At 47.2% G+C, this 15,296-nt stretch overlaps 1 protein-coding gene across 8 annotated transcripts in view; it reads left to right on the top strand.

The window, feature by feature from the left end:
- The window catches only part of BAZ2A (bromodomain adjacent to zinc finger domain 2A), a 1,275,716-nt gene that overhangs the window by 726,662 nt on the left and 533,758 nt on the right, over positions 1-15,296 (top strand). For all 8 annotated transcript variants that reach the window (XM_086959424.1, XM_086959462.1, XM_086959400.1 and 5 more), the window contains one exon: positions 3,349-3,423. In XM_086959424.1, coding sequence (XP_086815550.1) covers positions 3,349-3,423 — 75 coding nt within the window. The remainder of the gene's footprint in view (positions 1-3,348; positions 3,424-15,296) is intronic.

The following is a 15,296-nucleotide window of genomic DNA, read 5'->3' as shown; positions in this document are numbered from 1 at the left end:
GACCATGACATTTTACACAGAATATGTGCATGTTGTTATGTACATCTTATGCTGGGACTTTTCTAAGAATCCTCATGCATAATAAATGAGGCTAGTTTCCAAGAAACTGATCGAATTTTATTCAGTGCATAACTGGCTAAAAGGTCCGTGCTAGAGCTGTGTTGCAGTGCAAGGTAGGATGAATGTAGGTAAAAGGTTGTGCAGCTAAATAGGCCTATATTGGGGTACATTGGAAGTCATTATAGTGCCACTTCTGTGCGCTGACGTCCGTTTCTTCATTTTTGCGCCTTTGGACACTTATCCAGATTCAGTCTGACAGTATTTCTGTCCCGCAAAACATATCCAGTATGCAAAGGCCATGTCGCCTCTACAAACCACAGGCTTTAAGTCTTCTAAGTACTGCAACCGTCAGATGTTGGTAACAGACACAATGTCATCTCTGCTGTCTCGGACCTAGGCCCGCCTTTACGTTGTGAGGATGCAGAGCTGAGCAAGAAGGTCACCTGCAACCGCAAGGCCAAACTTACTCTTGCAGAACTTTACAGGCAAATTGAAGGCAAGGTCCCGTTGGATGTTGCAGATGCACTTTCATTTCGGGATTCGTTCTTGTGACTGTTTATCATCAAAGTCTAGGAACTCAGTTGGGTCCAAGAAATCAAAAAAGCACTGTCAAAGCATGGATTGCTATCATCCCACCATTCCCAATGTTGTAAGTCCTGCAACGCTGTGAGTATCTCCAGGTTACTCTTCCAGACCTGCCGCATTCATTGAGCCTCTGAAGACCTGCCTCCCCCCCCCCCCCGATGCATTACAATGTAGAGAGAACTAAATAAATAGCTATGCAGAGGTTGGACTGCAGGGTGCACAGTCCACACACCTCATAAAGCCATCTTTTGCACCAAAAACCCCACACTCATTCTATTCCACAATTAATTAGTGAGTCAGTTTCTGTTTCTTGGCATCTCATCCCCGACTACTTACTCTGTGGAAAAGTGTTATTTTTATTAAATAGTATGTTTACATGGAGGATTTCTGTATTGAAAAATTGAGGTGGAATACCAAGGATGCAGATTCTAGTTGCAGTATCTACTGCTCACTTTGTAAAGCTAGTGGATGTCTACTTGAAATCTTGAAAACATTTCTACACTCAAATCCATTGCAGCAGGTCTTATTGGAACCCACCCCCCCCCCCCCCCCTTAAACAGGTCAAGTAATAAGGGCCACTCTGTCACTTATTTCTTTTTATTTGAATGATGGGAAATACTCTTGATTTAAAAGTCCACAGTGTACCAACAGTCTTCCTCCCAAGGGCTCCTGAATCTCTCTTCCACTTTCTTCTCAGGCTTTCTCTGTCTTGCAGCACCCTCAGGAGAACTAAGTCAAAAGACCATTAGCTTTCAATTCTCTACTTTTCTTCACCCTTTACTAAGGAAACACCTCTGTGGAAACAACAAGCCGTCAATGCCGGTTTAAGCGAAAACGACCGTTTCTTATGTGAAAAGCAGTGGGTGCTCTCTGTGCAGTTCCACTAACTCCTCCCTACAACAGAACTGTTGGTGAGACTAGCTGGTGTTGGCTGAAACCTGAGTATCCCTCCCCTTCACAGTGCCAAAAACAAGCTTGCATACACCCAAACCTACTCCCAGCACAAACGCGACCCCAGGACATGCAAGGGATTATACCACACTTGCCTGAGGCCTGGGACCCCTGCGGTCTCTGCCCATACATCCTCCCTCGGGTGCTTTTCCTCCAGGCCAGCGCACTCCCTGAATTTGACAGTGTGGATTTCCTCTCTTGTCCTCAGGATCTCCCAGCCTTCGATCTTCGCTACCACGTCTGTCACTCCTTTGTCTGCGGCCCTCACACCACTGTTCTTTTTTCCCCCAAATCACAGATAACGCTGACACAGCTGAGCCTCTGTTTTCATAGGAGCTAAGCTCCACCGCAGTATACAGCTCATCCTGGCGTGACCAGCTGAACTCTTCCGGGTCATGAAGAAGAGAAATATTAGCGCACATTGTTCCAGTGGCCCGGGGTCCTCACTTCGCTAGGGCAAGTCCGGCACGCTACACCCCTCAATTGTCTCCCTCTGCAACAAAGTGCTTCTAGATCAAGTTAATTATAAGCATGTGCTATACAAAAAAGTCATTCCAGCAAATGAGGTGGTTACCTTCTACAAAGTCACCAGAGCTACATATATAAGGCAATATTGAGGCCATTTCTCTGTTGTTTGGGACCTGATTTCTGTAACCTTACTCTCTTCTCCTGAGTCTAGGCCAGTGATGATGTTGGTAACAGGATTGTTGGAGCCTACAAGTCATACTTTACTTGCTTCATTCTCCACTAAACCTGTGGTTAGCAAACACTGCCCGACATGGCAACGTCCATTTAAAACTAAATAAATTGTACTATAGATTTTCATTAAAAATGATTAATAGAAAATGCTGCTTTTAAATTCACATTGGATTTAATCCCTTTCTTAAGTGTCCCAAAATCCCTTTTTTGGCCAGAGAAATTTCAGATTTATGGATGAATATGCGTGATAGCGGTAGGTAAATGGTACGCTGTATGTATACTGGCTATACCTGGGATGGTGGGGCAGTTGCACACACAAAGACAAAGGTGTTGGAAAAGGCATGGGACATTTATTTTTGTTTCTTGTATTTTGTGGTGGCTACCTGCATCGCTTGCCGTTTTTCTAATGTTTTATGGGATTGCCCTTAACTTCACTACATATTAGTCTTTTCTTTGAATGAGGAAAAGTAGATTTTCTGTTGCCTTTGCTGTACTTTGTGTGTGAGGGAAGTTTTCAAAGCTGCTGCCTCTGCTTCACATTGTGTATCTAGGTGAAGCTTGTGTAGCTAGTATACATTGCAAATACATGCTATAAAAACACCTAATGCAGTCCTCATAGTTGTAAATTCAATATTGTTGTTGTGTGATGCCACACAGAGAGGGTATTTATATTCTGTTGTTTTATATTAACTTTGGCACCAATCATTAGCTTGGGAACTACTGCCACTTGCAGTGCTTGTGTTTGTGGTGTACAATGGAGAGTAATATTCATGCACTAATTCATTGTTTTTGTTGCTGCCTGTGCTGTATCTAGTTGTTGTGAGGAATGTTTTGTACTGTTTCATTTTTGTAGGTGAAACCTGGTGTTATTCCATAATTATGAGAAGTACCGCCAGTTAACCTTCATTTGACCCCCTTAATTGTCTTGTATTATATCTTATGGCTGCTCTTGGAGACATTGGCTTAGTGACCATTCTGTTTTCGAGCAAATGTAGCGTCACTCTTCCTGTAGCTATCTTCATCCTTTTAACTATGTGCATTTTTTTTCTGCAGTGAAATTGATAAGACCATTGAGAACATGTCGAAGCAGCGCAGAAACAAGTGGATCATTGAAGGCCGATTGCGCAGGTTTGTTCCATTCTCCCACATATAGCTGGCTAACATCGAAGTGCAGATAGGCAACATTCACGGGGAGGAGGAAGTCGTAGTTCTTCCAGTTTTGCATTGTGTTGCGCTACACATTTTAAGCTTAAGAATGTGGTTAAATGTATCCAGGAGATGGCTTTATTTCATTTGGTTAAGTATCTGTCAGATGTCTTTTTCTTTGGATATAAGATGGAAACTGTAATGTATTATGTGCTGAAAAATCAGCAGAAATCAGCGTAAGATGTCAGAGCTGGCCTTTGGGATGTGTGGAATGCTATTTGTACTTAAGCATGTGTGAGTGAGACCTGCTGTAACATAGGTTGGGATTTTAGGCTGTTTCTTGAAATCTATTCGGTTTCCTAATTTAATATCGTTCATCTTTATTGTTTAAAGCACCTTTTTACAATAACAAGGTGGTGTTTATTTAGCAAAGAACCCCTGCAGATTCGTCAAATTGAGGATCGAAAGATTTCATATTTATTTTATTATAAATGTTCACTTGTACCTCTAACTACTCAAATTCCGTTTCAGCAGTGAAACCAGAAATATGGCTTCAAAGCAGCAGTAATTATAATACAGTAAATGTTCCCTTACACATTCTACAGCAAGCGCAACTTAATTGTTGTGATCAGACAGGTCAGCCCTCCAACAGCCATTTGCCTTTAGTTTTTTTTTGACATAAACAACCATGTGCTTGGAATACCTTAATGTTTTTACATAATTGTGTTTCCTCTGGTAAAGGATTTGTCTATGTCGCCTTGTATTTTCACATGATTTTTTGTGAGGTACAATTGTCTTTATTTTGCTGCATCCAATGCTAAAATAGATTTTTTTAACTGACTATGGCTTTACTGAAACCCTCCTGACATAACTTGGTTTGCAGACATTGCTTAAAATGAGCCAGATAACATTGTGTGTGTGTGTGTTTATAAATAATATATATATATATATATATATATATATATATATATATTATCTCCAATCCTGACCAAACCAGTGACAATCAGGCGCTGACTCCGTGGGGTCATGTTCAGAAACAAGATTTATTTTCTCAGTGCAAAAAGGATTGACGCGTTTCGACGGTCACAGCCGCCTTGCTCACAACACAGAGCAAACAGTGAGTCATTGCTTTTAAACATGTCAGCATTTCATTGGATCTCAGTTTGGTTTCCCCGTAGTCATGGTTACCAATTACACACTCACCAAAGGATTTTGGCGTTACTTGTAGTTTTACCGCTCTTACATTTTAAAAGCATTCTGAGGTTTAACCACATGTAAATCATGCTATATAACTAATCGACAATTAATCTCATTGCCGATTGTGAAATATTAGCCAAAGAACATTACACTTTTCACAAATTATTTAAAGCAAATAAATGTATACTTTATATCATTGTGTGTTTGAAACGATTAAATAAATTGCATCTGCATTACAAGTACAAAAAACCTTCGTTGTACTTAAGAAAACCACAATACTGGGTCTAGTGCCCGTTTTGTAAACACGAACCAAAAGTCACGGGGGTTCATTGTGTATGTGTGACACACTAAATTGTTTTTATAAAACAATTTGGAATTCAGCCCAAGTGGGCAATGGCAACACATTGTGTGATTAAAATCATATACATATTACTTTAAGCTAATTGTTATTTGCACCAACTAGTAATGTTCAAAGCAGTGAGGAATTGAAATAGATTTAGGGGACAACCAAAATAAATTTTTGTGGGCATATACAATTATAGTACAATTCAGATAGGTGACATGTAGAGTGTATACTTAATTGCATTTCGATCTCTGTTATCGGAGGACTGGTTTGGGAACTTCATGGAACCTGTTTCGATTCATATTATTATGGTAGTCACAAATGTACACTAAGTGCTTCATCTGCATTAAGGCCATGCGGCGTCTTACTGTCTAGGAGAATGATGTATCGTGATTCCAGTCTCCTAAGGGCTAACTGTCTGTTACCCCCTCTTGCGCTTTTCTTCACATGGTCTATTACAAAATATTTTATGTTGTCTGCATTGCCTTCGTGTGTCAAATTGATATATATATATATATATATATATATATATATATATATATATATATATATATATATATATATATATATATATATATATATATATATATGCTATATCTGAATGAGACCGTAGTTATAGATTCCTTACCTTAGAAATTACCCCCAGGCGTCAGACTTTTTCCTGAGAATTTTTTTCGGAGCAGTACCCCTGCACGCCGGTAAGTAGCATCCGTCGACTCCGCGTCCGGTGTTTTGGTCTCCAGGATGACGTTGCAGTGTCTACTTAGATGACGCCCTTGCGCCCCGACATCAGTTCTTTCTTTTTCCTCGCCAGCCAGCACAGATTCAGAGAGCTTACCCCTTAGTCACTTTTTGACTCACCATTTTTCGACTTTTGTCAAAATCGTTTTGAGTCTTCGACTCCTGGTGCATGAGGGATATCCAGCCGTCGGCTCGGTTTCAAGTCATATTACTCTTGTCATAAGTTGATATTGGTCACCGATCCGCACCTCATGTGTCTCTGGTGCCTGGAGCGCGACCACGACCCGAAGTTGTGCTCCAACTGCCGGGCCCTGAACCCTACATCTTTGCGGTAGCGGTCCAGAAAGCTTTTGGAGGCCCGGTAGTCCGTTCCGTGCCGTTCAAGGTCTTGGTCGAGGGGACGGTCGCAGGACCAGTCGTAGAGTCACCACCATTTGTCCTCGAAGTCTTCGCACTCCTCGCTTAAGTCTAACCACAAGAAGAGGCGAAGAAGCATCATTGCTTTCCGCCTACTCCCCGTCCGCCGGGCGACGCGAAGCAGGACCCGGAGCGTCATCAATCTCCAGCTCCTTTCTCAGAGCCCGCTGGGACAACTCTGCACTTCCCTCCTTTCCCCGGAGCTGGAGCGGCCCCTGCTCAGCTTCGTGCATTTTACGAAACGCTGCACAGCATTTTTGGGCAGCCTGACTCTGAAGACGCACCCTCGGGCCCCACTGACTCGGCTGGGGGCCATGGACCTTCATTGCCGATGGGTCAAGCCTCGGCGCTGCAGTGTCCCCAATGATCCAGGCTTGGGTACGGATCGGCGCCGGTCGACCTCACGGTACCTTCCCCTACGCCAATCCCAGTGACGATGCCCCCAAAATTGGTTGCGCCCCCCAACCGGTGTCGACCCCTGCCACATCCCTGATTTAGACTCATCGCTGGACTGACGATGGACGTCGGTACCAGCGCCAGAGGGTACTTTTGTACCGCTGTTCATCCCTGACGTTCCCTACCACCCTGAGTGGCAGCCAGAGGAGGGTGAGAAGGACCGGGAGGTGTCTATTGACCCTGTAGCAGATCAACTTGAGGAGCCAGACTGGTAAGAGGAGTTTGGTGATGCCAGTGGTCTAGATACCTCCCCAGACCTTGGTATGCTTTCTCCCGTGGCTACAGAGGATTGAGCTTCCTATGCTGTGCTGTTGCATAGGGCGGCTGAGGCCTCGAGCTTCCTACGGTAGCTGTCAGGACTAACCTCCAGACTGAGGTGCTTCAGCCGCCAGCAACCTCTGTGGAGTCCCTGCTGCCTTTTAATGAGGCTCTCACTGATATCCTTCTGGGCACTTGGTCCAAGCCCAGCACAGGGGCTGCTGTGGACAGGATGATTGCCTGACGCCACTGCCCGGTCCAGGGCAACCCACATTTCCTCTCCCAACACCCTACCCTTTAGAGCTTGGTGGTCCAAGCCTCATCCTCAAAAGGCACATTCCCTACTGCTCCCCCAGATGGGGAATCCAAGAAGCTGGCTGGACCATCTTGGGAAGATGTTTTCTTCTGCCTGCTTAGGACTGAGGTTGGTGAACTCTGCATGTCTCTTGGGCCGTTGTACACATACAATGTGGGATACGGTTGCGCAAGTGCTGCCACAGTGCCCGAAGGAGGCCTGGGCCGTGCTCCGTTCTGTTGCTGAGGGTCGAGACGCAGCTAAATTCACCATCCAGTGTGGGCTGGATACCGCCGACTTGCTGGGTAGGCCGGTTTCCATGTCGGTAGCTCTGAAGCACTATGCCTGGCTGAGAACGTCTGGCTTCTCTGGGGATGTCCAATCCACACTCTTGGACATGCCCTTTGATGGCCGTCGTCTGTTTGGTGACAAGGCGGACAACGCGCTCGAGCGCTCCAATGACTCTAGAGCCACTGCCAGATCCTTGGGCCTCGCAGCTACTTTATTTATTTATTTATTTGCGTGTTTATACCGCGCTAGGATCACCTCCCGAAGGAGTATCTCCGCGCCTTTGGCAGCCAAAAAAGCAACTAGCAGACCCTAACCATAAGCATAGATCAATTTTGAAAAAGGAATGTCTTTAATTGCTTCCTAAAAGGAAGGTGGTCCTTGCACTGTCTCAGAAACAGTGGGAGGCTGTTCCACAAGGTTGGACCAGCAACCGTAAGAGATCTTCCCCCCCTTGTCTTACTTTTCTAAATTTTGGAATCTGTAACAATGCCTGCTCACTAGATCTCAAAGAGCGTGTCGGTGTGTACCAGGAGAATTTATTAATCAAATATGCTGGACCATTTCCCTATAGACACTTATGCATTGTACAGCAGATCTTAAACTTCACCCTCTGTTTGATGGATAACCAATGTAACTTCTCCAGAAGGGGTTTAGAGGGGGTGCGAGAGGGCTGGTTCAGGACCAGACGGGCAGCAGTATTCTGGACCACCTGGAGTCTAGAGATTACCGCTTCATTTGTTGACAGCAGCAGCCCGTTGCAGTAGTCCAAGCGACTCAATACTAGGGCCTGCACCAAAGTTCTCCTAGTAGAGTCTGGTAGTAAAGGAAAAACCTTTCGTAGCATCCCAATGATATGGAAGCAAGAGCCCACCACTTGATTGCTATGATGTTTTAATGAAAGCTCCTGGTCAAGTCGGACGCCAAGGTTTTTCACTACCTGCTTGGGCTCTGGAGCCGGGCCAAGATCTTGAGGCCACCAGTCTGGGGTCCACAGAAGTTTGGCCTCACTGAACAGCATCACCTCCGTTTTTGCAACATTACACTGCAGGAGGTTAGATGCCATCCAGTGTGCCACCGCCTTCATCCCCTGGGCAAAGGAGTTCCTGACCTCCCCCGTAAGGGTTTCAAAAGGAAAGAGGAGTTGGGTGTCATCTGCATATGACACAGGAATAAATCCATACGATCTCATGATGTTAGCTAGGGGGGGCCACATAGATATTAAAAAGAGTAGGGCTCAGACAAGAGCCCTGTGGCACCCCCTTAGAGATCTCCAACTCCTCTGACCGATAGTCCCCCAGGGTGACCCTTTGGGTACGACCTGTCAGGAAACTCCTCAGCCATGACAACGCCTTGCCTTCCAGGCCGATGTTAACTAGCCTGGTTGTCATGATGTCGTATGACACGGTGTCAAACGCCGCAGACAGATCCAGCAGAACCAGGATAACAGAATGACCTTTATCCTGGAACATGCGTAGATCGTCTGCGACTGACAGCAAGGTGGTCTCAGTGCTGTGTCTTGGTCTAAAGACCGACTGGGATGGATCCAGACCACCTACTAGCTCAATGTAACTGGATAAATGGCGATTTACATATTTCTCTATAATTTTCCCCAGAAAGGGGAGAAGAGAAATGGGCCTTAAATTCGCCAATTCCGTCCAGGGAATGGCGGTATTTTTCCTCAGTGGCCTTACTAACGCCCTCTTCCAGTCCATAGGGACCTGACCTGTACAGAGGGAAAGATTAATCAAGTTCTGGATTTCTGGTCCAAGAACTTCTACCAGCTTAGGCAAGATACGGGCAGGAATGCTATCATAAGGACTTCCACTCTTGATCTGTGCAACCAGTGAGATTACCTCCTCCAAAGAAATAGGAGGAAAACTAGAGAGACATTGAGTAGGTGCTTCTCACCCCATGCAGTCTGCCTTTCGCCCCTTTCGTGGCTACAGAAGGGGTGCTCCACCACGTTCTACAGAGAGCCACAGGGCAGCGCAAGCTACCCAACCTATGCGTGGCCGGGACGTGGGACCCAGTGTTGTGGGTCTGGGAGCCAGTCCACCAATGCCCCCCCCCCCTGTAGCAGCCTCCAAACCTTCCTAGTCCGACTTTTCAGGATCACCACTTGCCAGTGAGTGGCAGGATCTGCCATCACCTCCCCCGCCTGCACAACATTGCGTCAGACAGGTGGGTTTTGCAGATAGTCCGAAGGGGCTACTCCCTTCCTGTAGGAAGGATACAAGGTGATCACGGAAACTAGTGAGCATCATATATCAGGCCAACTTCTCACATTGGTGGCAGCGGTTGGGATTTGAGCTTGCTGTTGTTTTTACCAAATATAATCTTGAGATATCATTTGAAAGATCACATAAGGTACCATAGGTACATATAACAAGCTTAGAAATACTCTGAGTTCTACTGAACCAGCTGTTGTAGTAGAAAGGGAGTAGCACACCCTGACTACAACTCTTAGCAAGGGATCAGTAGGTAAACCCATAGTGTAGGTAAGTGCACCACTTACACCTCACTAGAAAAGCATGTCTATCACAGGAGAGAACTCAGTGGCTCCCCTTGTGACAGTTGACCCTCCACAGATCATGGCAAGATATGCAGCTCTTAGCTTCCAGGAGATGAGACAATTGTGTACCTCCAGGAAACTAAAACAGGGTTCTAACCCTACCACTCCTTTTCTGATAGGTCTCTTAGAGACATATGATGCCAGATGGGCTTCTAACACAGGCCCCTCTAATCCAGATGGGGGCATGCCCCCCTTAGAGGGAACCCCTGGTGATCCTGACCTTAACCTCCATGGAGCAGACAGTGAAGAGGAGGAAGAGGAAGAGGAATTATCTGGGGATGAGGCAGACAAAGGTCCAGTAGTAGTCAGTAGGCTCACCAGGACCAACTTAAGCATACATGAGAATGGAACTGGGGGACCCCCAGGCCCATCCTCATGCAGGCTTAACCTTGGGAATAGACGAGTTAGATCTCACTCCAGAGGCTCTAACAGATCTATTCACACCCATGTCTCTCAGGCATCTTCTCAGAGAGGGATGACATCCCCTCAGAGAAGAGCGCATGAAGCTAAGATGAGGGAAGTCAATCTGAGGATTGAGAGGGAAGAACTTGCCCTTGCCAAAGAAAGACTTGCCTTTGCCAGAGAGCAAAAATTGAGTGGGGCAGACCCCACTGGTGGCAGCATTATCATTAGGGATAAAGACAGGAGTTTTGATACTAGACACCTGAGTAAAATAGTGCCCCCCTTTAAACAAGGGGATGACATCCACAAATGGATGACTGCTTTGGAGAGGGCCTGCACTGTCCAGTGCATTCCCCAGAGTCAGTGGGCAGCTATACTGGGGCTCTCCTTTGAAGGTAAAGGTAGAGATAAGCTCCTCACTACTAGAGCTGAGGATGCTAACAATTACCAAGTCCTGAAGAATACACTAATTGATGGGTTTGGCTTAACAACTGAACAGTACAGGTTGCTGTTCAGAGACACCCAGAAAACTCAGTCTCAGGATTGGACTGACTTTGTGTTGATTGTGCCACTAAGGCTCTAGAAGGCGGGCTACTGGGAAGTAAGGTTACTGATTACACACGATTGTATAATCTTATTATGAGAGAGCAAGTCTTAAATAATTGTCAGAACCAGTTATTACACCAGCACCTGGTAGACTCTGATCTGACCTCTCCACAAGAATTGGGTAAGAGGGCAGACAAATGGGTCAGAACCAGGATTAGGCCTAAGAAACAGGGTGGTGACCAAAAGAAAGAATCAACCAAGCCTCAAGAGAAGGGTGGGAAGAAATCTTCTGATCAAACCACATCAGGGCCCCAAAAATCCTCTGAAAAGGGTGGGTCCCAGAATCCTTCCAATACCCAAAAGAAACCTTATTGCCATACCTGCAAACAGGTAGGCCATTGGAAAACTGACAGCAGTTGCCCAAGGGCCAACAACAATAAGGAAAACATACCCCCAAGTAACACTTCCCAGCCTCCTGTTACTACTAGTAGTAATGCCCCAGGTGGTGGGAGTGCCCCCAAGAATTTGGGTGCATTTACTTTGGGAGTTCCTGGGGACTCTGGCCTAACCAGGTCCCTTGACTTAGATACTCTTGTCTGTCTGTGAGACTGGCATGGGGTTTGCCAACTTCACAGCTTGTCCCAACACTTTGGACAAGTACAGACAGGAGCCCCTCATCAATGGTTCAAATGTTGAGGCCTACAGAGACACAGGGGCTAGCATCACCATGGTGACTGAGAGCCTAGTCTCCTCAAGGCAACTTATACCTGGAGCCACATACCAGGTAACCAACATTGATGGAGTGCATAGAGATCATCCCATAGCAGTGGTCAATCTCAGCTGGGGAGGTGTCACTGGCCCCAAGAGAGTGTCAGTGTCATCAAACTAACTTGCCTGTAGATTGCCTACTGGGGAATGATTTAGAGATCTCAGGTAGAGCAAGAACCCCATTTTAAAATGGTAAACCTCCATGGTAAGGTTAGTGGGGCAGTGATAGCCACAGCCCCAGTCCAAGATGTCCTCCCTGAACAGGTCAGGAGGGCTGTGCCAGTCACAGCCCAATCTCAGACAGATTCCTTCCCTGAACAGGTTGGCAAGGCTGTGATGGTCACAGCCCATACCTAAACTGAGTCCCTTCCTGAAAAGGTTGGTGGAGTTGTGATGGCCACAGCTCAAACTCAGACAGATAATAGTGTTGTGAAGCCTGAAACTATGGATCACCACTCAGACAGAGAGCATTGAGGAGGAAGAGAAATCTCCCTCCCACCAGACTTTAGGAAAGGATCAGCCTCCTCAGGGAACTAATCTGACCCCTTGTGAAGAAACTGCCCCAGTGGTAGTCAGGCCTAGCCTGGCACAACCCCTTATGTCAGTGGACCCTTCCAAGGTGGGACCCAGTCTGGAGCAGGTAACCTGCCCCTCTCTACCCTGCCTCAATCAGCCCAGGGCTGTAGAGGTCAGGGAGGCCAGTGGTGGACCCCAAAGGGCCCCTGTCCATAAGAACTCCCCAATCAGCAGATTAAGGGCACTGAAGCTAGTAGTCCTAGCCAAGTGAAAAGAAAACAGACTCCTGAGGGATCCCCCTTAAACTTAGTTAGGGACCTCCCACAGATGGACACTGCTGGGCACAGCCAAACCTGAGACCTGAGGGCCCCAAACCTGACCTGTCCCTCCATTAAGCCAAACAGAGGGACCCAGCCTCCAGCTTTAGGTAGCCAGAGGTTGACCCTGAGAGCTCACTGCAACTCAGTCCTGGAAAGAAAGGCACATATGGTGGATAGTGATTGGAGGAAGTTGAGCCCAACATTAGTGGAGTCTCACTTCAGTACTCCATCCCAGCACCAGCCTTTTACTTTGCCAAAACACACCACAGGTAGAGATTCCCTATGGTGGAGACCCTCAGATACCCTTAGGGTGAGGGATTGCTTAGTGGACCATAAGATAGGGGGTCACCATGCCAGTGCATATACCACCTCATATGGCTACTCAGGCAATATAGGCTTACCTGGTCAAGGATAGCCTTATCTCCTTTCGTTTGGGGGGGGGGGGTGTTATGTAGGAAGGTGGATATCTGACTATGGTAGCCCCCAACTTTTTGCCTGGTGTTTTGCTGGTTTTTCGACTTAGTTGACCTGAGGCCCTGCTATTCAGGACCCCAGGCCCACTGCTCTCTCTGTAAAATGGATTCCATGTACCTTAGGTACATATCTAATTGGATACTGAGTCACCTTATCAGCCCCTGTAAAGTGTACCTTAGGTACCCAGGGCATAGGTGCACCCAGGGCCTACCAGGGGCTGCAGCATGTATTATGCCACCCCTGGCTGGCCATCCAAATCTGACACAACTGGCTGATCAATCAGCTGCGGCAAGGTGGTGTAATCACCCTTTGCTTTAGATATAGTATCCCTATATCTAACCCTAAAATGGACACATATATTCCTATCAGTCACTCTTATGGCAGGCCTTATCAATCCTGAAGGCAGAGTGCTTGGAATTATGTGAGATGGTGCTCTGGCATGAGCTGAGCCCGTTTGCAGCTTGCGGAACCAAGTCCTAATAGCTGTTCCATGATAACGCTATACCATATACTCTTAAGTGCATTATGAACCTCGCGGTCAAATGCTAACTTTGGTATAGCATTATCAAAATATGTTGAGTAAGGTGTCATACGAATTGGAATACTACCCCCTCGCCAATTCTGGCGACGGGGGTAGCATTCCACCCTTCTAGAGGGACACAACATGTATGTAACTGTGAACCCCGGTTAAAGTTATCTCGAGCCTCAGCATCACAAAATGGATGCTGCCACCACAGACACAAGTCTGACCTCCTGCTGCTGGGAGTCCTTCCAGCGAGGGTGGCTTGGACAAAGGGTTTCCTGCCTGGGGAGGTGCTAGCACCACCCCAGACAGGATTTTGTGTATTAGGTAGGACAGGGCTGAAAGGAATGCGACATGCCTGGGGCACACAAGGTGTCCCTGTGCATAGTCCGGTCTAAACCAGTTCCTGGGGCACTCCAGCCATAGAGCTGGCGCAAGACCGGACAAAGGATAGGGGGTGTAACCACCCCCCTTCCTGGTCCCACCCAGGGGAGGGACCTAGTCGTAGTGCAGCCCCCTTTAGCTGAATAAAGGTAGGAGCGGGTCCCATTCCCAGTTAGATTTAACTTGACAACTTCCACAAAGAACTCTTGACCTTCGACCTCTTGAACATCAGAAGACTGAAGAATCTCCCCTATGGTCAGGGAGTGACCATCCTGCTTCGCAGGCACCACCAAGCTCTTGTGCGGTTTGCTGTTAGTCCTTCCTTCCTGGAACCCGACGACCCAACTCGACGAGACCCGGACCTCCAGACTCCTCTAACCTCTACCCACATCCACAGCACAGCTGAGACCCGTGGGTGCGACGAGCAACTTGGAGACGGCCATCTTGAAGAAACCTGCACAGCGCTTCCAGCACGACCACCGAGGGATCCTCGAGTGAGTGCACTGGTGTCTGAGAAGCCCCACACCGACGCAGCTCCTGCACCAAAGACCAGCCCCCTAGCATCCACGAGATCTGCGTGGGGCCCTTTTGCCTGGTTGCTGCTTGTCCTGTTGTCTGCAATTCAGAAAAGGGGGTGGTGATGAACAGAGTGTCTGAATTAAGCAGACCACTCTTACCCAGTCCAAAGATCAGGGCTTGATCCATCACCGTTTTTTAGCTCATTGCACCATCCCAGCTCAGAACCTGGCTGCATGCAAACTAGTCCGTCCCTGGCCCAGTGCATCATGGGAACAGGGCAGACCAAACTACCAAGCCAATTCTTATACTGGGAAGGAAACAAGCTTCCGGGGACCGGTTTCTGGCATTTCAGCCGTCTTTGGCCCGGCTTGCTTGAATTGCTGTTCCCATGAGGCACTGGGTCAGACTAATTTGCATATAGCCAGGTTCTGAACTGGGGTGATGCAGTGAGCTAAATAACGGTGATGGATTCAGCCCTGATCTCTTGACTGGGTAAGAGTGGTCTGCTTAATTCAGACGCTCTGTTCATCACCACCCCCTTTTCTGAATCGTTTTTGGCCACTACAGGTGTGGCAGGGTATACTCAGACATGAGTCCCTTGCTCACTGCACCACCAGGATTCAAGCAAGCCGGGCCGACGACGGCTGAAATGCCAGAAACCGGTCCCCGGAAGCTTGTCTCCTTTCCGGTGAAGAATTGGCTTGGTAGTTTGGTCTGCCCTGTTCCCATGAGGCACTGGGTCAGACTAATTTGCATATAGCCAGGTTCTCAACTGGGGTGATGCAGTGAGCTAAATAACGGTGATGGATTTAGCCCTGATCTCTTGACTGGGT

The sequence above is a fragment of the Lissotriton vulgaris genome, chromosome 1_1, assembly GCF_964263255.1.
Source record: "Lissotriton vulgaris chromosome 1_1, aLisVul1.2, whole genome shotgun sequence".
NCBI classification, from domain to species: Eukaryota; Metazoa; Chordata; class Amphibia; order Caudata; family Salamandridae; genus Lissotriton; species Lissotriton vulgaris.
Note: the sequence above shows the minus strand (reverse complement) of the source record. Positions and strands in the feature narration are given on the sequence as shown.